Here is a 23,415-nt window from a genome sequence, read left to right as displayed (position 1 = left end):
ACTAGTATTATTATTTATTATAACATTTTATCTATTGAAATATACTTTATAGGATTATTTTCAAGTGCCTACATTTAGCTCTTTAGGTACTTATTTATCGTGATAAGCTTAAAAGAGCGATGTACCCGAGGTAAAACAGTATACGTGCAAAATTACTTAATTATAACTATATATATTTAGGATAATATGTTATCAAAGTTTAAAAAAAAGACTTGGTAACGTATGTCGGTTTGGACCCATGAAAGTAAGATCTTCTTTGTTGAATTATAAATGAATTAAGTTACAATTATTGTATAAATATTAAAAACTTTATTTATTTGTTTTTCAAAAAGGTATATACTAATACAGATTTTTGTATTTACAAATTCATCAAATAATAATTATTGACGCATGAATAATTTGAGATAAATACGTGAGTGGAAATATACCCAGTAATTTATTAACCATAGTCATCAAAGATGAACTTACGCGTATCCTAGACTAAGTTATGTCATACGACACCTGCTTTGTACCGGGTGATAATTAAAAATTTGTTTCAACATTATATACCATAACATTGCAAACGTACAACGAGCACAGTATTATATATAGGTAGGTATGGAAATTGTTGATGAATTCAACGAAGGTAAAATAATTTAAGAATCTGGCATTCATAAATTCATTGAGCATGAAAACATAACGGGGGCAGATATAATAAATGTAGTGTTGTGGGCGGAAGATAACAATCACGTCGTCTGACCAGTGCCGGCTTTCCAACATAAAACGATATTTTAGAGCATACAAACGAAATGCAAATTATAAGAACAAGATTTGCATCGAATGTTGTTATATTTGTAAAATAAGAGGAAATCTGCAACAATACGATATTTAGAGACAGCAAATATACACTCAACTATACGCTATCTTTTCGTACATGTGTAGATGACGTATTTAAAAATAAAACTAGTAATCAAATGAAACTCATTTATTGATAGTCAACTTTAAATGACCACCGATTCAAAAAAGAAAATACCGCGAAATACTGCCGATGGAAACTTTAGTTATCACTATACATATTTTATAAAAACTACATATATACAATAGTTTTAACGTATACGGTAAGAAGTAAGCATTATTGAACGCTATTATAGAAATATGTAAGACTCTTAAAAGCCGTCATACAATGAATCCAGAGAAGACCGAAGACAAGCACTCCTAATATTTATTTACACTATCCATGGGTTAGGCTATATTTAAAACACTCACCTAAATTTTAAATCAAACAATTAGCTTATAAAAACAACTTCAATATATGCATGTATTGTTAACATAGATGAATCACAACTGAGGTGAAACGGATAGAGCCCGATAGATAAGTTATCATGTGCTTCGTTTTCGCTATTATCTATTAAAAGATAAAAAGATATATATAATCATTCAATCATATATCGAAATTGTAATCAGGTGAAATGTTCTACCTTTTACATTCAGTCCCATAAATTTAATTAATTAACAAAATTAAAAGATTTTATGCCAGAATAAGAAATTGCTCTTAAATTTATTATACATACTAAAAATAATTTTGAAATTATTTTATATTAAAAAGTACAATTTTTATCAACTCGAAACTTCAATTAATTGCTTAGCATACAAAGTAATAATCAAAAGTGATAATAATTGTAAGACTATGTACAAAGTGTAGCCTGCAGATTATTTGTTTACATAAGCAGCTGGTAAACTACATTGTTTGTATACACAAGTGAGAATTAGATTGACGTAATGCAGTGTTGTAACAAAAGTAACTGTGTCATGATATTGTTGCCACACTTATATACTTTAAAGAACAAATAATTACCACAAACAATCATACATACATTATAAATTATTTTTATAGGATCTGTGGACGAAAAGGGAATTCTTATAATTTTGTTAGTTTTCACACAGCTACAGAGAAACCAAAACGAAGGTTATTAATTCAGCCTACAGGTTAAAAAAATTAACAAGAATATGCTTTAAATTGTGGTTTCCTTTAATAAATACGTTAGAACAACAATCATGTGGAAAATAAAAAGTGAAACTATATTCATTCAATATGTTACATTATAAGTACATATGTGTTGCAATTATATTAATATTAATTTTATGTTACCTTGATTATTTGTTGCTAGTTTCAAAATTATTAAAAAAAATGAAATTGTAACTAAATCAGCAATATTCTTTCAATGAATAGAGGATTTTTTGTCATATAAGTTCATTGTAGTATTAGGCAGCTGAGTCAACTTGATTTATTAGTGATGCTATTTACCAAGAATTCTTCCATAAAAATTTGTACATATTACTAATATGAACTATATATATATATAAAATTATATTTTAATGCATTGTATATGCATGAAAATGGTGAAATTCACATTAAGTATAATAAAATAAATGTGTAAGTTACAAGTCACTTATTATAATACATAAAGTCAGTAAACTTTATCTTTGTATAAAATTAATGCTATGTTATTAGATATTTTAAATACACATATTGATGTTAAAGTAATGATCAACATTTCGTTCTAAAATGTATACTTTAAGAAACCAGAAAAATATAAACAATAATTTTACCAAACATATTTTTAGGACTTTAGTAAGTTATCTTACCTGAAACTTTTCGAACTGCTCACGCTCAGCATCCAAGCTGTTCTTCTTCAATTGTAGTACTCGTGGTAGTGATAATGACGCCATATGAACTGCACATGCAAAATACACCTACGAAATAGTTATAATCAAGGACCACAGATTTAGATTGGATGTTATATTGTTTAAGTTACTGATAATTTTTAAATATTGAACACTGCGTACATAGTCAATCACTATAAATGTACTATATAACTGATTATTTATTTACTATTATTTTTAAAAAAAACACGTATATTTGACAATTTTGAGGACAAGATAACTCCAGACGTCAATCCACAAAGAGTTACTAATAAAAACTATTATTTAATTATTTATCGTACTCTGTGGCAGTGTTGTCAACGACGAATTTTCTATTACCCTGATTGTGCTGTATTATTTTTACATTCATTTCCTAATTTTATAATTATCTTTGATGCAAAATCATCTGCTTAAAATCATTTAAGAAACAAAGTAACAAAAGTTAACGGAGGTAATATTTAGGCTAGGCGTAAATTTTGAAATCAATTCTAAATATACCATAATTATACTTATTGGGTTTCATTCATATGGTTTACCCTTAGCTGACCAAATTTTTATGACTATATTATCGCACTCCCATATATCTTACCCCTTTGAGGTAAAAACGATTCAAAATGCGGTACAATCCGGTACAAACCTAATACAACTAAATTGAATAATTAAAAATTCCTTGTTTTTAACTTCACAGGTTAGAAATGGGATTGTCCGTGACATTTTTTTACAACATTGCTTAATGATTTGTTATTAAAAATGTGCTAACGATCCTTATTATCGTTTATAACATTTTGAATAGATTCTATGACAGTGTACTTTTGCAGAGTAGATTTAATCTCAAAATAGCAATAAAAATATTCAATTCGGAAATTCCAGCTGATTTTATAGCGGGAATGTAATGAATGTACCGTAGTTATAATCTAGGGCTCCGGTTTGAATTTGTCTTGCTCGTTTATATAAATGACCTGTCACATTTGCAACAATTTGCTTAATTAAAAATATATAATAAATATAATATAAAATATTTTTAAAATTTGAATACATGCTTCAGTATATAACCATATGAACAGTGTCCTATCTGAAATAGTTTAGCGTTAATAACTTTATTTTTTATGGTATAGGTGGCATATAAATAAGAGGCACACCTGATCGAAAATTCGAAAGTAACTACAACCGCTAATTGACATCTGCAGCAGAAGTTGGCTTGAAGGAGCGTTGCAGGCGCTTTTCTATTAAATTTACAGTTAAACAGTAAAAATGTATTAAATTCACTTCTCCTTACGTATGATGTGTAAATACGAATGTATTTTTAAATGAGGAAGTATCAGATCTTCTAGAAACGATAATTTAAATAATTTTTGGTATCACTACGCATTCTAAGCTCAAATATATAAATTGATTGGCGAGTGCACTCAAATCTGCAGAAAAATAAAAAAAAAAAATTTTTTTTTAATCGAACAATTTTATCTTTTCAGAAAGAATCAAAGACTCACGGTCGGTACCATGGGCCTTAACTGCATAACTATAAAAAAATGTATTCTTATGGTTTTATTATTTTTATGAACCTCATTTGCTTATAATACTACACATAGATTGTTTATAAATTAAAGGATGTACCTAAACTACTAGACGTGTAATGTAAATTTGTATGTAATAACTAAGTGTGTTCATTCGCTAAATCGTACAAAATATTTACCGTACAATATGATGTCTGTCAATACTCAATTCGAAATGTCAGTGTCAAATGTCATATTCTTTTGCTTGGATCCGATTTCCGCGCCCCGCGGACTGCAATTGAGTTTGAGTCCGGCATCACATGTGCAAAATATTGAATTTAACGTTTTATTAACATAATATAAAAGTATATATCCTAATAATTTTGTGTAAAAAATGGAGTTCTTAGAATATAATGATGTAACCGCAGAAATAAAGGGGACTATGGCAAGTAACAGCACATTTTGTCATTGCTTCAGACAAACAAATGAAGAATTAAAATTCCTTATTTTTTATTAAATTTGAGTAATCTGATCTCATTATATACTTTAATTTTATGAAATATATATATAATACACACTTATTAGGTCATAATTATCTAATTATTTGCATTTGTGTGTTGTCTATATTTGTAACATTTTTTTAAAATATTAAATTATCCATAAAATTACAATGTCGTATCATTTTCAGTAGTTTAGACACTAGTTACTGACGCTTATTTGACATGTGACATGTTTTAAAATATAAACTTCCAAAATGTTACTCAACTTTTAAGCAACATTTAACAAGCACAAGCTCATTTGCCTCATTTAATATAAATGTGACAGATGCATGTATGTATTTGTCAGACATTAAGTAAAAGTCATAATTCACATTTATTATATAGATAATAGACTATCAAATATCAAGATGATAGAAAACATAATGCAAACAAAATTCTTAATATATTTGTGAAAATGACTTACCACAAATTTGTCAAAATAATTTAAAATATACTGGATTCATTCTCATACACTCTACTAAGAATAACTTTAACTAAAGAGTCTCCAAAGTTAGTACATTCACAAAGTGAATGTGACTCTATAGTTCCTCAAATAAACATGTGATGAAATTGTTAAATATTTATTCATAATGTGTAACCTCAACATTTAATGACAAATGATATTTCAGGTGCCTGGGAGGTTAAAAATGACAGATCAAAATATAATATTCAAAAACAGCAAAACTGGCAAAGTTGAACAGATATCAGCTAATGATATTGAACTTGTGAATTTTCAAAAGTTCATTGGATCATGGGGCTTAAGATTGTTTTTGAAAAATGGCACATTACACAGATATGGAGGTTTTAAGGATGGGGTAATCATTTTTCTTAACATTAAATACTTCTACTATTACAATATATGTATATATGTATATGACAATGGTATTTGGCTCAAAGAAATATAAAGCATAAAAATTTATTGACATCACTTTTCTAGAATGTTATGTTACTAATAGTTATTACATATGTAGATAAAAACAAAAGCCAAATAAACAATTTAATTTTCAGGAACAAGAAAAGGTTGCAAAGTTTTTCAAGAGCAACTACCATAAAGATATGCTGGAAAAGGAACTATCACTCAAGGGATGGAACTGGGGTACAGCTAAGTTTAATGGAGCTGTACTGAGTTTTAATGTAGGAACCAATACTGCTTTTGAGATACCTTTACACTATGTGTCACAGTGCAATACTGGCAAAAATGAAGTGACACTAGAGTTCCATCAGGTAAGACAAGAATAACATCATATGCATCATAGTTCATACACTATTTAATACTTATCAGTAAATATACCAAAGAAAACTTTACAGGGACATTTAATTTTATCTATGACTTATTTTTTCCTCCACTATTCCATATTGAACAAATATAAACCAATTTTCTTTTAAGAATGATGATACACCTGTCTCATTAATGGAAATGAGATTCCACATTCCCACAAGTGAACTGGCAGGTGACATGGATGCCGTTGAAGCCTTCCACCAGCAAGTCATGAATAAAGCAAGTGTTATCTCTGTCTCTGGGGATGCTATTGCTATATTCAGGGAGTTGCAGTGTCTTACTCCTCGGTATGATTATTTTGCTTCACAAATTATCAAATATATTACGTATGAATTATACTCACATATTTTATTTCTTTTCAGTGGTCGCTACGACATTAAGGTATTCCAAACGTTTTTCCAACTTCACGGTAAAACATTTGACTACAAGATCCCAATGTCGACAGTGCTACGACTATTCTTATTACCGCACAAAGACACGAGACAAATGTTTTTCGTAGTGTCATTGGATCCTCCCATAAAACAAGGTCAAACAAGATACCACTATTTGGTACTGTTGTTTGGTATTGAAGAGGAAACGAGTTTGGAGCTACCTTTTACAGAGTAAGTTTAGTTTTGTGTATTAAGATCTTGTGTTGTAAGTATAATTACATAATTAATATAGTATTGTATATATAGTAGTTTTAAACACATAAATACAGTAAGTATTTATGATAAAAAATATATCATGATATGAATTCTATTAGAAAAAAAAATATATATGTATGTCTTTTTAAAAAGAAAATATTTTTCAGGGAAGAATTGAAGGAGAAATATGAGGGAAAAATCACAAAAGAATTATCGGGACCAACTTACGAAGTGCTCGCTAAAATAATGAAAGTTATCATCAACCGAAGAGTCACAGGACCTGGAGACTTCTTAGGGTGACTGTCTTATTTTTTGTTTGTACTTTCCATGTTGTCCGATATAACCTATTAGCCATTTAAAACTCTTAAGTATAAATCTAACTTATATAGCTATAAATATACTATCTTTATATCATCACCTTGAACATATGTAAACAAATTTTGTATATGTATTTGATTGGGTTCCTGGATAGTTTGGTTGGTTTGGATTGGTAGGTGGCACAGCATTTGGGAAGTACACAGAACTCTTATATAACTTGGATGGGGTCAGAGCAGACAGCTAGCAACTAGCTAACTACATATTTTTAATTTACACTTTATTTTTTAAGACATAAATCTGAAAGGTGCTTAGAAACTCAATGAGACCCATTTGAATATAGAATCTATGTAGGTGCCACACAGCTATCTATATCTATAGACTTATATCTTACGTATATTGTTTAAACATTCTCCGCAGGCACCACAAGACGCCGGCCATCGCGTGCTCGTACAAGGCCGCGGCCGGCTACCTGTACCCGCTGGAGAAGGGCTTCATCTACGTGCACAAGCCGCCCGTGCACATTCGCTTCGAGGAGATCGCGTCTGTCAACTTCGCCAGAGGTGGCGCTTCCTCTACCAAGTGAGAATCTTTTTGTAGACTAGCAGATTTCCTGCGACTTTGCTCTCATGCACTTTGTTGATCCAACCGAGATAAACAAATCTTAAACTTACGTATTCCATGCGATTTTCTAATAGCTCCACTATATTGTGTATTAGTTTGTGATCAATTTATCTATTCATAATATAACACTATTCCACTTAACTACTTATGTGTAATCTAACTACTTTAATTTTACTTTCAAAGTTCTGATAGTAGTTTCGTCATCGTTCAAAGGGATTTATTTCGCAAATCCATTATGAAGATCATAGATTATGATCATATATTTGACTTTTCTCCTCTTGTGGTTGAAATAGACTATACAATTAAAATATATAAGAAACACATTTTTACTTAATACTTAAAAAAGAAATTAAATAAAACTAATACTATATTGAAATAAATATCATCAAATCACATATTTATAAGATTTACAGTAATAGTTTTTTAATTAATTATTAAAAATGTAATTAACAAAATATTAAATATAATTTGTTTAATTGAACAGATCCTTTGACTTCGAGATAGAACTGAAATCTGGCAGTATACACACATTCAGCAGTATTGAGAAAGGAGAATACGACAAACTATTCGATTACATTACATCTAAGAAACTCCATGTTAAGAACACTGGAAAGAATGTAAGTAAATTTACGGTACGTTACTTTTTATACACTTTTTTTTTTATATATTTTTGTTTATTGGCACCCCAACAACAAGCAAACTAGTCTATAAATAGTATAAAACAAATTTGCTGTCTGCCTTTGTCTGTATTTTGATTATTCTATGTATAACTTTTTTAACGGGTTTTCACTAATAGAAAGAGCAATAAAGGAGAAATGTTTGTCTATTTCATTTGTAAATATTTTATATAAAATCTCTAAGGGGGTTATGTACAAAAAAACGATTCGTATGGTTTACGTTGGCTAAGTTTGGCTAAACCATAAGAGATACATTGAAACAATGTACTAGAAAATTATTGGTCTTAAAAAGACCTACAATACACACACATACAATACTATTTTTTGTCAAATATAGATTAGTAATAAATAAATACGTAATATTTGCAAAAGCATTCTTACCAATTTTATTATTAATCCTTATTCACATAAATAAGTTGCCTTGGCATTTATTATAGTAATCTTTTATTTTATATTATAAGAATGAATACTTTCTCTGATTCCAAATCTACCATTGGCTGCAACACTGCCTGTTGTTACCCTAATAATAATCAATATCGTGGGCAATTTTTGATCTATTTTGATATTATTTATATTTTCACATTACCTACTTAATACTTAATTGCGAAGGTCACTTAATTTTTTTTATTATTAGTAAAATTGCACCCATACAATGCCGGGGAGAGTCGCTAGTACTAAATAAAATAAGAAAGTTTTTTGAAGTAAACATTTGCAAAGTGTTAAATGTTATAGTTTCTACTACCTAACGTACGCTTACAGGACAAGGCGCTGTACGACGACGACTTCGGCGACTCGGACACGGAGAAGGAGCCGGACGCGTACCTCGAGCGCGTCAAGGCGGAGGCCAAGGAGCGGGAGTCCGACGACAGCGACGACGAGAGCACCGACGAGGACTTCAACCCCGACAAGGCCAAGGAGAGCGACGTCGCGGAAGAGTGAGTACTGTTGCTCTTAACATTGCCATATATATCCTACCATAACGTTACTATCTATTTATAACACAATTAAGTACACATTATTAAAAAAAATGCTTTTGTGTGTGTGTCCGTATGCGGGCGTTTGATAATATAATATAAAATTGCGATCTGGCACCGTTGCCTAAACTATGTAATAATATCTCGTAAATTAATAAGGCATCCTTAGGTCAGTCTACTTTATTATAAATTAAATATAGATCATTTTAAATTTTCAGATTATGCTTATAAAGAAATTCTTAATTTAAATATTATATAAATAAACAAATATTCTATTTAATGAACAGATATGACACCAATCCGTCATCATCCGAAGACTCTGACGCTTCGGGTGCCTCTGCTGACAGCAAGAAAGAAAAGAAGAAAGAGAAAAAACCTAAAAAGACCATCACTATTGTAAGTTAAATTATATGCTGTATTCGGGTTTCATTTTCATCAGTTTTCTTTAAAGGTTGGACCAATAACTAAAGTGATTGCAAATATTAACTTTAAGCTATTAATCATTCGTTAAAACACATCACAGAAACAATAATTGACAACAATTTGTGATAATCAGTACCTCAACCACCATTTGGCATATTTTGTCAAAGACTTTATAAAAAAAGTCAATCAAACTATATATGTAATAATTTCCTTCCAAAATGTAGTCGGAAGCTCCGCGCAAGCGTAAAGAAAAGTCCAAGAAGCGTGAAAAAGATGCAAACGCGCCGAAGCGCCCGTCGACCGCCTTCATGCTGTGGTTGAACGAGAACCGCAAGGGTATATTAGAAGACAACCCCGGCATCAAGGTCACGGAGATCGCTAAAAAGGGTGGCGAACTATGGCGCGATCTTAAGGATAAGACTGTGCGTATATCTTGTGTATTTATGTTTGATATAATCTGTACTGCTTTAACCTCGTTTATCATATTATTTACATGACAATTTGTTTAATAAATCAATTCTTTTTTTAATAAATTGTCGTGTATGTATTTTACTTTATTTAAAATGTAATATTTTTCTTCATCATAACAATTCTTCCTCAGGAATGGGAAGAAAAGGCTAATAAAGCAAAGGAAGAATACAATCAAGCAATGAAGAAGTACAAGGATAGTGGCGCGGCAGATGAGTTCAAACAAAAAAAGAAACAAGCTGAGAAGGAACGTAAAGCTGCAGACAAAAAAACTAAAGCTCCAGCAAGTAAAAAAGTTAAAACCGTCGCTGCAAGCTCTAGTTCAGGGAAGTTTACCAGCAAGGAGTATATTGAAGATGATGACAGCTCCTCTGACTCAGATAAGGAGAAAAAAGATAAAAAGGATAAAAAGGACAGCAAAGAGGTTGGTATTTAATATGTATTATATTTAATAGCAATTAACCGGCGAATTAAGTTCTGTTACATAAAGTTTTTGAATAGAAAGATATTAACGGCGTGTTTATAAAACGGAGAAATTTAGTCATTTTTTTACTAAAAATATTTTGTTGCAAATTAGCTAATGTTATATTTCTTTACATCTAATAAAAAATAAGCAAATTGATTATTAAAAAAAATACGATTTTTAGCCTTAGCTTATTTTTTGTACTTTTATGAAAATATTTTATAATAATAATTAAAATATTGATGACTATAAAATTTAATGTATTAGTAAATATCTCAGTTCTATGTAACGCTTTTATTAATAATTTTTAAATGAAAAAAAAACCGTTGTTAAAAATATATATAATATTTTTCAGAGTAAGGAATCAAAGAAGGAAAAAGAAAAAGCTAAACATTCCTCATCGGAAGCTGCGTCTTCGGGCTCAGACGAGACCGGTAGCGGGAGCGATAGCGAATAATGTGTAACAACAAAACCCCCTAATGCGATATCGTGATATGATTAAGTTAAGTTTTTGTTATGTATGAATAAATATATAATGAGAGAATGTAAATTTTAATAATTTAGTTATACTTATGTTTTTTTGGCTCTATTTAATGATGACATGTAAACCTATTGTCATTTTCTTTGCGATACGTTTTTCTCATAGGATGCAGTTTTTTACATGATCTTTACAAATTTTTAAACTTACTATCCAAAAATATAATATTGAAAGAGTGTTATACATGTTTGGAGTGAATGCTTGTACCTGTGTATTTCTATAACATTATATGAGGTTAATAATGGATGCTATAAGTAAAAATCAAACGAATAATTATATACATAATCAAAACTGATATAAAACCTTAAGAACCTTGATTTAAAAACAGCAACGGTATGTTTGAAACTGAAATTATCACTACACGAAATTAATGATAAGTGATATTTAGTATTGTAGAATGTTATAAATGTAAGGATTTTATAGCTTTAGTATTTTTTTAGAATCTGATAGCATAGTTCCCAAATAAATTATTATAATAAAATATGCCGTCATGTATTTTGTCATTCTAAGAGTTATTTACAATTCATAAGCAGGACTTACTTTAATAAATCGTGACAAGAACCAATTAATTATAATCGAAAAATATGAGCTCCCAGTATTACCTTTTCCAAATGCTGTTAGGCTCAGGTTTTAAAACAAAAAGCGCGGAATATTATAGTGAAGCAGCACCGGTTAATAAATTTGTCTTTGAATTAATAATTAAAAACTACCATGTTTATTAGCTCCATTCTTATGTCAAAACCCAATATCCAATGGAAGGGACCATTAAAGGCAATCACATTATTCCGAATGCGTTTTTTATTCACTACTAAAATATAAATAATTTATATATTATTTGTTTAATTTTTAACGCAATTTCTTTATTATTGATTTCTTCCTAATAGTAGATTTATTATATATGTATCTTTTATTAATAAATTTAGTAATAAAATCATTTTCATGTACATATAATAATAATTTTGTGTTTTAAATTATAGATGTACGTTTTTTTTCTAATAAAAATAAAGTACTTAAGGTATTATGAACTTATTTAACTTCATGCATTAATATTGCACTTTTCTATTTTCATTGTTTATTTTAATGTTGATCACTCACTGCCAGTTTTTTAGGACATATAAGAACGAATTATTACAAATATTACGAGTTATAATAAGATTCCCCATATATTGCAAGAAAAATATAAAAATCTTGGTATTTTAAGCCCAAGATCCTTAGCGGGCGTACGCAGAGCATCGCACCATAGTTTCATCACAATCGGATGATTAGTTTAGAGAACGCATAGAGGATTAACATATACAATATTTTATTAATGATAATTAATTAAGATAATTCTATGGAAATTATGACATTAGCAAACCAAACCTAAATCGATAAAATTGGCTGAATATCCCTAATAAAACTACAATATTACTCAGTCATTATACATAACTTATATGTAACTAACTATTGTTAATTTACTGTGTCCATATTCCAAGAATAATATTGATAACAAAAATTTATTACATATATTAATTATTCTCCATAATACTAGTTTAAATCCAGAAAAAAGTCAACAGATTATAATTTATTAACTAAAACATCATGAGAGTCATGTTTTTTTTTTATTTTGTGGTCAAGCAAATGACCATTATAATAGTAAGTGATCACTATCACCCATAGACACTGTCGTTGTGAGGATTATCAACTATTCCTCATATAAGAAATGCACTACCTTGGGAGCCAAGATGTTATGTCCCTTCTGCGTGTAGTGACCCTTCAAACCGGAACACAAAAATGCTATTTTTTTGCTGTTTGGAGATAGAATAACCGATGGATACCACCAAATGGTGGTAGGGCATGCTTTCGAATATTTACTTTATTGCCTTAAACTGCCAATCTATCTTTACATGTATTTACAACTCGTCTCTACAATAACATTTCTATGCTATTTTTCTAGAAAACAATATATTATACGCAATAAATAAGTATATTTTACGCTTTATATTATATGTATTTAAATCAATAATAATAAAAATATTTTTCATATTTGCATAATCATATTTTGTTATTTATGTTCTTTTAAAAAGGGACACGAACTACGTAGTGTAGTTTTTGCAATTTTAGATTAAAATATGTATTTACTACAATCCGGCACATTAGATGCTCTAAATTTGTCTTTTAAAATTACCATTAAAAATAGCTAGTAGCTGACTGCTGCAGCCAGTATAGTTTTCTAAAAAAAAGAATGCATTATTTTTAGTAGACAATTATAATTTAGAATATAAAATATTTGTCTTTTTGTTGAACCTATAAGTCATAATTTCCAAACAAACCCTGTATAAAATACAGGCATAAGCTTCGAAATGTATTATGATAACACCACATGTGGCAACACACGTCTGTATCTGACTCCAGAATAATCTTTTCTGGTCCACAACCAAATCCAGTATACCACGATGAGACCACTATTTATATCGTATAACGGAATGATTTACCAAACCACATACTAGGTAAAAGTGTTAAGCTTAATGAGAATAGACAGTTTTTATTTAAAAAAAAAATCTTATATAATATTTCTCAGTAAACGTATTAAAACAATCTAAAAAGACCTGTCTAAGTACAGTTAGGCACATAATGAATTATGATTAAGTTCTTTTGTATAAAGTTTGTGCAAAAAATGAAGCGGTAACCATGAATTGTAGACAATTTACTGCACTTACTGGGAGATTCACACAGCGTTCATTCTATGAGTCGAATAATTCTGTTCTACAGATGTGCGCGATGCAGATTAGGGTACCGTACTTTTATATCGAGTGTCCAACACCAAAGAAATATAAGAATTAAAATTAATGGAAGTTTCGGGTTTTATGCGTATATTGCAAAAGTTTTATATTTGAGGTATAATAATAAATTGCCTTACATACTTAGTATAATAATTTTCAAAATAATGAACATTATTAATAAATTTCTTCAAAACTATAGCAATTCAAAATATAATAGGTTTTTTTTGAACCAAATAAAATGTTTTTTTTTTAAATTAACATGGTTATTTTTATTACTCACAGTATTTAAAACGGGACAATTACTATGTTTTTTATTATTATTTGGTGGAGCTCGATATTTCGACATTTTATATAATGTAAATATCCCGTTTTAAATACTGTTAGAAATAAAATGTTATTTACCTAAACAATTTAAGACTTTTATCCTGAGCTAGAAAACACTCAACTACAAGTATGTGCACTAACATAGCATCTATTACTTTTACAAGATTTACTTATCGTACAGAACCCAAGTTTCGTGAGCTGAACTTGCACCGAGTTTTTTTTTCTAAAAACTAAAAACGCGCGAAATCGCCTTGCGCTAGCTCTCCCTTTTCAAAAGGGCTCGCATTAAATAACTTACAATAGCACAATAGTGCCTATTATTATTATAATGAGGAGCATTTAAAGTGTGATGCAGTTTAGTATAGCTTTACATACTTTTCTGTTATGGTGGGAAGCTTTAACGACTTCCTAGATGTCATAAACCCTTATTTTACACTTTTTTTATTCATATTACCTACTTACGTAAATATAATATAACTATCTGTCTATCTTATATAAATCTAGAAGTTTTGTTTTTTATTGAAAATTCAAAACCTTGTTACACGCTACAAAATTTACATTTTAAAGTAGGAAAAGAGAAATATCACAGCGATAGGTACAGTAAATTTACTAATAAAAACAGACATATTATGATGATAATGTAATAAATGTACCGCTTGTTATTATTTATTAATATCGTTCTATAAAACGAGTTAGTGGACAGTTGCGCTTTTGTTTTGTTGTACATTAATAAAAAAGGAGATTTAAAGATAACGCAGAGCAGCAATAGACCGTATAACGTTGCCGTAGAATGTCAACGGTCTCAACAAAAACAAAAGTTGGAAAGTTCTTTACCTGAATTTTAATTTGAAGAATTCATTCGAATTAAATAACATGAAACAAACGGAAGCTAAAAACTTACATACTAAAATATAGAACTACTTTTACTCATAAATCTTATTAGGTAGTTTTTAATTTAGTCACAACTAAGTTACAAGAAAATTATTAAATATTGTAGGTATCTACTACATACTTCTTTAATTTAAATTATAGTGTTACGATTATTTCTGAAACAAAAAGCTTACACTGACAACAAGTCCCAAGCAAATGTATTTATGTTAGAAGGAATTACAACAAAATAGCATTATATTTTTACATTCTTATTGTTGAATTAAAACTGACTTAGACTCCTATAATATTGTATGAAATAATAACTGACTTTCTTGAAAAATTACGTATCTCTGTAATATCAAAATAACATCGTATTTACTTAATAAAATCATAGCTCATCCGAATAGGTTATAACGTCAATCTTTTGTTACAATACTTGTTGATGATGCTTAACAGCGGATGAAAATACTATTAGAATATTCTAATAAATGTGTAATGCATACTTTTATCCATGGTCCACTGACAACCGAAGATCTACAATGTATTTTATTACTAACATCTTAAGTGCTACGCCCTTATATGTCAAGAAATAAAAACTATTTCTCAAGTTCCTTCAAAATATCAAATCGTAAACAAACGCGTTCACAAACGTTATGTTTTATTGGCGTCCCTTTCTTGCTCACGTTTGCCGCGCTTTTTACTTTTTCGAAATAAACGTTGGCGGCATTTAAAATCCGGCGCGAGGTATTTTGTTAGAGTCTCGTAAGGGAAACCTAAAAGAGGATTGGACCACATTTTGACATACTTATTAAATTAATTGTTCAAAACGATGATTAGAAAATATTTATTTATATATTAACCATTTCGTGTATATGTTATTTGGTACAATTTCAAGTTATTTCCTTTAATTTAAGGCGAAAACATTAATTGATAATAATGTAAGGAATTGAAATATTCAATGAAAACTATACTTAGTTACTTTACGATAGAGTCTAATTTATCATAACAAAATTATTCAGAGAGTCGCGGATATACGTAGTACAAGATGCTCGCCTAGTTTCTGAAAGTTGGCCCTATTGATTTTGTCAGCCAATAGTGAACGAGATAGATGGCGCTTCTGTAGCGACGCGAGACTGACCCAAGCTAGCTTGCACTGGGAACATTACTTCGAGCTCCATACATTTTCTTCTGGTTCTCTACGTCTGCAGTTTGGTTGTGTACCAGTTCAAAAATTATTTCAAAATTTTTGCCATCAGGTAAGTCAAATTAATTTTCTAATGATTCTTACGTGTTTTAGTATGCTTAATAGTGATTATCACAGTGCGTTTTAGTAAATTATGTTTTAATCCACGTTGGAATTCTGAGTCAAACATGGCTATAGGCTTCGTCGTACTTTCCTTAGTACGCGTGGGTATAAGAAAGGACGCCCTATTTTAAATAATTAATTTCTCGGATGTTTTCCATTGAACGACTGAAACAGTTCTTCTACAAATCGTAGTTAAATAGTTTTAGTATTATTTAGTAATTATGTCATCTAGAGATAATGCGTATTTTCAACACAATATGAGAAAACAAAATGGCTCGTTCGACTCAGTATAGGCCAGTGAACTCGTTGTAAGGGGCGATAACTAATTTCATCGATTTAATTCATCAAACGTAATGAAAATGGCTTGTTTTAATTGGATTTTCATTAAATATTAATCGGAAATTATTATTTTTAATGCATTAAGCCGTAAATAGGTTTCCCGCCAAAATGTCTCCTAAGAACGCTTCATAGTCGCGTGGAAGCACGTTAGCACGAAAGATAGACCGTGCTTGAATCTTATAACCTATTTAACGTTTATTTATTTATTATTTCTTAATAATTTCCTTTTAATTAAGTATTATTATAACTTTCAGGAAAAAAGTTAAAATGTCGGACAAGCCGAAGCGTCCTATGTCAGCATATATGCTTTGGCTAAATAGCGCAAGAGAACAAATAAAAGCCGACAATCCAGGTCTTAAAGTCACTGAAATAGCTAAAAAAGGAGGTGAAATATGGAGGTCAATGAAAGACAAGAGTGTAAGTATATTTAATAACTAATAAACAGGAATCTTTAATTTAGACTTTATCATTTATAAATATTTTTGCCTTACGATTTTAACTTTGTTTTTATTTTCATAGGTTTGGGAGGAAAAGGCTGCCAAGGCAAAGGAGCAATACACAAAAGACCTCGAGTCATATAATGCTAATGGTGGTGGTGGTGAAGGGGGTGGCAAAAAGGCACAGAAGAGAGGAAAGAAGGGCAAGAAAGCAGCAGCACCAGCCGTAAGCAATACATTAATCTATTAATATATTTTACAGTTAATCATAACATATCCAAGCAGATTATTAAGTTACTATTAACACAAATGAAAATATATTGATTACCATGTTAAACTTTGTCATTGTTTTTATAGAAGACAAAGAAGAAGAAGGATGAATCAGACGATGAGGAAGGTGCTGAGGAGGAGGAGGAAGAAAGCGAATGATCTCCCAACCTATAGGCATTTCTGTTCATATTGAATAATTTACTTGGACTTAATTTATTACAAAGTAAAATGGGACTGACTTTCCAAAGTCTGTATTGCATTGTCTTAATTTTTTATACAAGTATTAGAGATATTTTTTAATTCAAAGAATAATTAATGACACACTTTAATGTATTTATAAAATTTGGATCGACATAATGAAATTGTTGATTATTTGACAGGTGTTGTTTACTACTTATTTACCTTACTGTAGTATTGATTAGTTAATAGGTTTTAAGAGTGCAGAGTTTGGAAAGTTTCACCACAGGCTAAGGTCTCTAGGTTTCTAAGCCTTTTAAAAAAAAAAAAATAATGTTTAAGTGTTAGCATGTATACACTGGGGAATTGTACAGTTAGCCCTCCCTCGTTAAGTTCGCTGTGACTACTGGATGCTCACCTTTGTAATGTACCTCAAATGGTTTTATCAAAACTGTATGTCTACAACAAACTCTTTTGCCGTAAAGCTGTGCTTTGATATGCCATAAGTATAATTTACGCTAATTTTTATTTGCCCTACAGACATGAGTTTTGGTTGAACTATGTCAATATGTAAAATTAGAGACAATTTCATGAATGATGTGTCGGCTTATTGTTAATTAAACCTACCTCTCATTGTAAATTTCAATGCTTATAATGGTACCAAACTCTAAGCTAAGAATGGACAGTTCGGGACTTAGCCCGCACTGAGCAATTTAAATTTAGGAAATTGATGTGTATGTTGTATTTTTAGTTAGTTATAGGTAGGTTTTCAATGTGATTAGTCTCTGAAATTTTACATTTGTGTTATTTTGTAAATGAGAATTAGCATTCCTCATGTCAATACGGATTTTACATGTTCAATAAAGTAATTTCATATAAGATTCTATTTTTCAATTTGTCTTTTCATTCTTCTATTCCTATCTTTTCTATCACGAAACGCATTCCTTAATTTTGATGAATTTATTTTTTATCTTAGCACTTAAGTGATCATACATTTTGTATTAGTTAAGAAGACACGTTTCATAACCATTTATACGTCATGACCCTATGCATAAATGACGTAACAAATTAGTATATAATGTCTGTATGTAAGAGACATTGCATTTTAATGCAATAGACGGAATCATTGTAGCAAAGCTTATAATTCAAATCGCGTTGCAATAAATCTTAAACATTTAAAAAGAAACATTTGGAGGCTAACGCACATTGGAGTCATTTTGATTTTAGTTTACGCAAGCATTTGTCAATGTCAAATTAAGTAAGAATGTTGCCAGTACTTTTTATATAACACTCGAATACTTATCGATTTTTGATAATTATCTCAAATGCTCTCTTGGTTTTTACTTATTTAAATACAGGCCCTGCGTCTGCGAGATACATGACATATTTTCCATTATTAAGATATTAGCTTTTAATGGTGAAAGTGATACTTTACGCCTAAGGAGCTTAAGCTTCATAATTCAAAATAATCGGATTACATAGTAGTTTTTGTTTAATTCGGAGAAGCGACAAATAATAACTGTTCTGATAATAAAAGTATTATGATTAGTTACTATTGCTGTTAAGTAAATAAAGTCTGATTTTGTTATAAATTGATACTGTTAACGGTTCTACCCAAAGAAAATTTAATCCTACTGTTAAGTACCCTTAGTTGTTATTAGTAATGTTAATCCCTATTTCTTGTCAAATGTCAAAGTCAAAGTGTATGAAAGTAAGGTTATGTTACTGGAATAAACATTAAACAACAATAATAATATAAATATTATTCAAATAATTAAAGTCAGTCTAAATATGGCTAAAGGAATACATTGAAAAAGTAGTAGTTTTAAAAATTGTTTCAGTACGTTAATTCTATTTATTTTAATGTAAAACAAGCTTTGCTTCGTGAAAATGTCGGGTGAAGGAGCGAGCGCCGGTGCAGGTTCCCAAGTAGCACTGGTAACAGGGGGATACGATCATACCATTAAATTATGGCAAGCGCATAGTGGTGTCTGTTTAAGAACTATGCAACATCCTGACTCGGTAAACTATGTTTATATATTACAACAATTAAATAATATGTATAAAGAATCTAGTATTTTATGTTTTACCTTTTTAATTGTTATTTATTGTTTCAGCAAGTAAATGATTTAGAAATAAGCCCAAATGGACAAACGGTGGCTGCTTGTGGTTATCAACACATTCGTACGTACGATCTGGCTAGTGCTAATCCTGACCCAGTCTTGAATTATGAAGGTGTTGTGAAGAATGTATCAAGAGTTGGGTTTCAGGTATGTCACTGAAGTATTTTTATTTATTCTGATTTATATAATGATTTCAGATGTCACAAAGAGTTGTTATAGCAAATAGTCAAATTCTGATAAATCACAATTCATTATGTACAATACCTTGCCATTATTATTCGACATAAATTTAAAGAATATCACACTATTAAGTACTTGTTGCCTTGTCACAATAAACTTGATCACAATTATGAACATAAATTAGTTTTTTCACCACAATCATGCGCTTTATATATTGCCTTACTAATAAATTCATTAATCACAAACTTTGATGTCACTGACTTTAGACTTATTTTTTATATTAATGATAACAATACTAAATTGTTTTTTAATAAAAATTTTGTGTTCACTATAACTTTTTTTAACAACTATTTGCCAAATGTTGAATAATCCTAGCTATTATATAGAGAATATTGGTGGCCTGATTATGCCTATATTGCATGAAAAAGAATACCTTCAATATGATATTATATATGTCTATTCTATAGAATTTATAACAAAGGACATCTACAATGCAAAGCAATAATTAACACTTGGATTAATTAACATTCCAAGAAAGATCACTATAGCTTGTTATTATGTATATGAAAATATTATTTATTATTTAAAAAAATGTTTTTTTATTTTTTTATTAAACTAATAAAAAAAATTATGATTTCAGGAAAATGGTCAATGGATGTACACAGGTGGAGAAGATTGCACAGCAAGAATATGGGATATAAGGTACTCTTGCCACTGATGTACATTATTATATTTAGTCCCTTTTTAGACTACTGGCTAGCACAGACATCATTACAATAATTACCTATGCTGACCAAACATGTACCTTCCTATAATATATAGCTTATTTGAATATTTCTGTTGGTCCTATTTGTCTTTTTTCCTTTCACACAGGTCTCTACATGGGGGAGAATTTTAAATTTTATGAAAAATTAATCATTTAAAATATTATGTCCAATCCACTTCATGATAATTGTATGTACTTTATATTTCAGAATTGGTCATCCATTTCAATGCCAGAGGATATTTCAAGTGCCAGCACCTGTTAATGCAGTAGTACTTCATCCAGACCAGTCGCAGATCATGGTTGGAGGGCAGAGTGGCATCATACATATTTGGGACTTGAAGACTGATCACAATGAGCAACTAGTAATTATTAGATTTTTTTTACATGAAGTAGCGTAAGCCTTTCTTATTAAAATCATATTAAACATAATTTTACTGTGTGAAAAAGTGTATCTATTCAATTTCTCGCTGGTTCTTTTTGGTAAAATTGGTAAGATTCGCATGTGCTTATGAGAATCTACTTTAATTATGTATATTTTGTTAACTAAACACAGATTCCAGAAGCGGAAACTAGCATCCAGGATATAGCTATTGATCCCGAGGGGAAGATGATGGCTGCTGTTAACAACAAAGGGAACTGTTACGTGTGGTCACTTGGCGGGTCTCCTCCGCGACCTGTGCCTCGCAAACATCTCCAAGCCCATAAGAAGTATGCACTACGGTGTAAATTCAGCTATGATTCCACGTAAGTATATTTAATATCACAGACAATTCATACAAACTAGAGAAAAAACAAATTGAATATGTTGATAATAAAATGGTGTTTGTTTTGTTCTGTGAGTTCAGATACTCGTTCACTACAAACACAATTGATGTGATAAAGCTTTCAAAAGTTATAAAATAAATTGTAAACAAAAGTATTTATAGTATATTTCAGTGGCAGGTAAAGATATACAAAGCTAATATTTCTATATTCCATGCGATTGGATAATAGTTTTGTTACCACATAAAAAAAATTTGTAAGCTACATACAATTTTTATTTTACAAAGTTTCAATAACAACTTGCCTGACATTTAAAAAGACATTTTCTGAATAATACCACATTTTTTTCAAGATCTCGACCAATCAAGGTCAAAGCTGTTTATTTGGCCTTCCTCCTGCCTGTGTTGTGTTGTAGACTACAGATTTCAAGTATACGTTGCGCAGTGACGTTAGAGAGCGTTCGATCTCAGGGACACGCCCCGCTGTGATATCACAGACACAGATGAACAACAGATAGTTTTGCCTCGCTTCTAACCTGAATTATCTGCGTGTTAGGATGCTGGTGACGACGTCAGGCGACTGCTCTGCGCGCGTGTGGCGCACGAGCGACTGGTCGCTAATGCGAGAGCTGCGACACGAGACCCAACGCTGGGTGTGGGACGCCGCCTTCACACTCGATTCGAGATATCTCTTTACCGGTAATCTACGTCAGACTTCATACATTATTTGTAGTACCCACACACGAATTAATATTCTTACTAATAATTAATTACCAATCCTTGGTGGTAGGGCCTCCCACTCATCAGATATTTTGTTTTGTTCCGGTTTGAAGGGTGAGTGAGCCAGTTTAATTGCAGGAACACTAACATCGTGGTTGGAATGGTTATTATTTCTTACAACGCCCTTGTCTATGTGGCCCATTTGCTAGTCCGCCTACCTACATCATAAAAATGACGAGCAATATATATTTAAAACATAACAATAAGGGATACCGTTTACTTTTATTGAATATATAATTGCACGCCGTGAGAAGTTTAATTCTTGTTGCTACTTTGCAAAGTATGGAAATTAAATGAGGTAGCCAGCTAATTCAGAGAAAAAGTCTGTTAAATTTAAGCACTGCTAATATATTAGAGAACTGCGACCTGATTTATAATCTCTGTAATTGTTAACAAGTAAAATGAGACTTAATAATGGTCATTGCGTACAGGCTCATCCGACAGCTACGCCCGCCTGTGGGACCTGGAGAAGGGCACGCTGGAGCGCGAGTACTGCGGACACCAGAAGCCGATAACCGCGCTCGCTTTCAGAGACCAAGCTGTATAAGATTCATATAAATGTATATGTTCAAATATTAGAACTTACTTTAAAATGTACACAATTTGTAAACGAAGTGTGTTTATAATGTGCGTTATTTAGGTATCATACTTTGAATAGTTTGTTAATGATGAAAAATATTTTTTTAACTTAAGCTAAGTTTCTCAATGCTTGACTCTTTTTCACGCCAAGCCTAAAATTAATAACAGACCCATTCACTCTGTTCACTCAGTGTTTCAGTTTTTGTTTAGATTATTTACTTCGAGTGAAAGAGCTGGATGAAGAAAAAAAAAGGAACTACCTGATACCGTCTTTACAGTGTTAGTAAACATTCATCAATTTCTTAATGTATATGTTTATATATATATATATAGTTCAATTATTTGTGAATTATTATCATATATAACATATCTGTAAACTAAAAAAATCTATTGTCAAATAAAAAAATGTAACCATCTATATCTCTTTAAAAATAGAAAAATTTAATTAATTTTCCAACAAGGATCTATAATTGAAACGGATGTATGTACACTGACAATCAACGACTGACTTTGCCATCTCTTTATCTGTTGTAAATATTTAATACTAAAAGGACATGTGTTCAATGCATTTACTGTGTAAATGATGTAGCCATACTTGTAAATAATTTTTTAAATTAATAAATACCTACTGAAATACTGTGTT

The 23,415-nt window shown here is 30.4% G+C and overlaps 4 protein-coding genes across 9 annotated transcripts in view; 3 read left to right on the top strand and 1 right to left on the bottom strand.

The window, feature by feature from the left end:
- Positions 1–2,936, bottom strand: part of LOC125068471 (huntingtin-interacting protein 1-related protein) — a 28,162-nt gene extending 25,226 nt beyond the window's left edge. For 4 of the 5 annotated variants that reach the window (XM_047677606.1, XM_047677605.1, XM_047677610.1 and 1 more), the window contains exon 1: positions 2,626–2,936. Coding sequence is in view for 3 of the 5 variants with exons in the window: in XM_047677605.1 (XP_047533561.1) it covers positions 2,626–2,709 (84 nt within the window). In the remaining 2 variants the exon portion in view is untranslated. Of the gene's footprint in view, positions 1–1,245; positions 1,310–2,625 lie in introns of those variants that run through there. The other variant, XM_047677607.1, reaches the window with a different exon arrangement.
- Positions 2,937–4,437: 1,501 nt separating this feature from the next.
- LOC125068474 (FACT complex subunit Ssrp1) lies at positions 4,438–11,975 on the top strand. Of its 2 annotated transcripts, none has more exons than XM_047677614.1 (13): positions 4,438–4,617; positions 5,341–5,526; positions 5,720–5,935; positions 6,099–6,277; positions 6,353–6,592; positions 6,784–6,912; positions 7,352–7,513; positions 8,040–8,172; positions 8,992–9,167; positions 9,494–9,602; positions 9,854–10,051; positions 10,231–10,521; positions 10,916–11,975. In XM_047677614.1, the coding sequence occupies exons 1-13, from the start codon at positions 4,567–4,569 to the stop codon at positions 11,015–11,017; spliced, it is 2,172 nt and encodes a 723-aa protein (XP_047533570.1). In that variant the 5' UTR covers positions 4,438–4,566; the 3' UTR covers positions 11,018–11,975. The 2 variants fall into 2 exon arrangements, with proteins under 2 accessions (XP_047533570.1, XP_047533569.1); XM_047677613.1 differs by having other exon boundaries at positions 8,040–8,187.
- A 4,182-nt stretch (positions 11,976–16,157) lies between these two features.
- LOC125068478 (high mobility group protein D-like) lies at positions 16,158–18,477 on the top strand. The gene is made up of 4 exons (XM_047677618.1): positions 16,158–16,310; positions 16,954–17,116; positions 17,219–17,362; positions 17,494–18,477. Exons 2-4 carry the CDS (start codon positions 16,967–16,969, stop codon positions 17,563–17,565), a joined length of 366 nt encoding a protein of 121 aa, XP_047533574.1. The 5' UTR covers positions 16,158–16,310; positions 16,954–16,966; the 3' UTR covers positions 17,566–18,477.
- Positions 18,478–19,280: 803 nt separating this feature from the next.
- Positions 19,281–23,395, top strand: LOC125068477 (target of rapamycin complex subunit lst8). The gene is made up of 7 exons (XM_047677617.1): positions 19,281–19,605; positions 19,701–19,853; positions 20,527–20,588; positions 20,861–21,014; positions 21,206–21,396; positions 21,970–22,112; positions 22,625–23,395. The coding sequence occupies exons 1-7, from the start codon at positions 19,474–19,476 to the stop codon at positions 22,738–22,740; spliced, it is 951 nt and encodes a 316-aa protein (XP_047533573.1). The 5' UTR covers positions 19,281–19,473; the 3' UTR covers positions 22,741–23,395.
- The last annotated feature ends 20 nt before the right edge of the window (positions 23,396–23,415 follow it).

The sequence above is a fragment of the Vanessa atalanta genome, chromosome 13 (assembly GCF_905147765.1).
Source record: "Vanessa atalanta chromosome 13, ilVanAtal1.2, whole genome shotgun sequence".
In the NCBI taxonomy this organism is placed as follows: domain Eukaryota; kingdom Metazoa; phylum Arthropoda; class Insecta; order Lepidoptera; family Nymphalidae; genus Vanessa; species Vanessa atalanta.
The sequence above is the reverse complement of the archived record's forward strand: the minus strand, read 5'-3'. Positions and strand labels throughout refer to the sequence as shown.

What these genes read in the sequence shown, in the direction of transcription:
- LOC125068474 (XM_047677613.1), top strand. Translation starts at nt 4,567, where the DNA reads ATGGAGTTCTTAGAATATAATGATGTAACCGCAGAAATAAAGGGGACT. An exon ending in TGACACTAGAGTTCCATCAG is followed by an intron (nt 5,936 to 6,098) that starts GTAAGACAAGAA and finishes TTTTCTTTTAAG; the next exon opens with AATGATGATACACCTGTCTC. An exon ending in CTAAAAAGACCATCACTATT is followed by an intron (nt 9,603 to 9,853) that starts GTAAGTTAAATT and finishes TCCAAAATGTAG; the next exon opens with TCGGAAGCTCCGCGCAAGCG.
- LOC125068478 (XM_047677618.1), top strand. Translation starts at nt 16,967, where the DNA reads ATGTCGGACAAGCCGAAGCGTCCTATGTCAGCATATATGCTTTGGCTA. An exon ending in GGTCAATGAAAGACAAGAGT is followed by an intron (nt 17,117 to 17,218) that starts GTAAGTATATTT and finishes TTATTTTCATAG; the next exon opens with GTTTGGGAGGAAAAGGCTGC. An exon ending in AGAAAGCAGCAGCACCAGCC is followed by an intron (nt 17,363 to 17,493) that starts GTAAGCAATACA and finishes TTGTTTTTATAG; the next exon opens with AAGACAAAGAAGAAGAAGGA.
- LOC125068477 (XM_047677617.1), top strand. Translation starts at nt 19,474, where the DNA reads ATGTCGGGTGAAGGAGCGAGCGCCGGTGCAGGTTCCCAAGTAGCACTG. An exon ending in CTATGCAACATCCTGACTCG is followed by an intron (nt 19,606 to 19,700) that starts GTAAACTATGTT and finishes TTATTGTTTCAG; the next exon opens with CAAGTAAATGATTTAGAAAT. An exon ending in CTGATCACAATGAGCAACTA is followed by an intron (nt 21,015 to 21,205) that starts GTAATTATTAGA and finishes AACTAAACACAG; the next exon opens with ATTCCAGAAGCGGAAACTAG.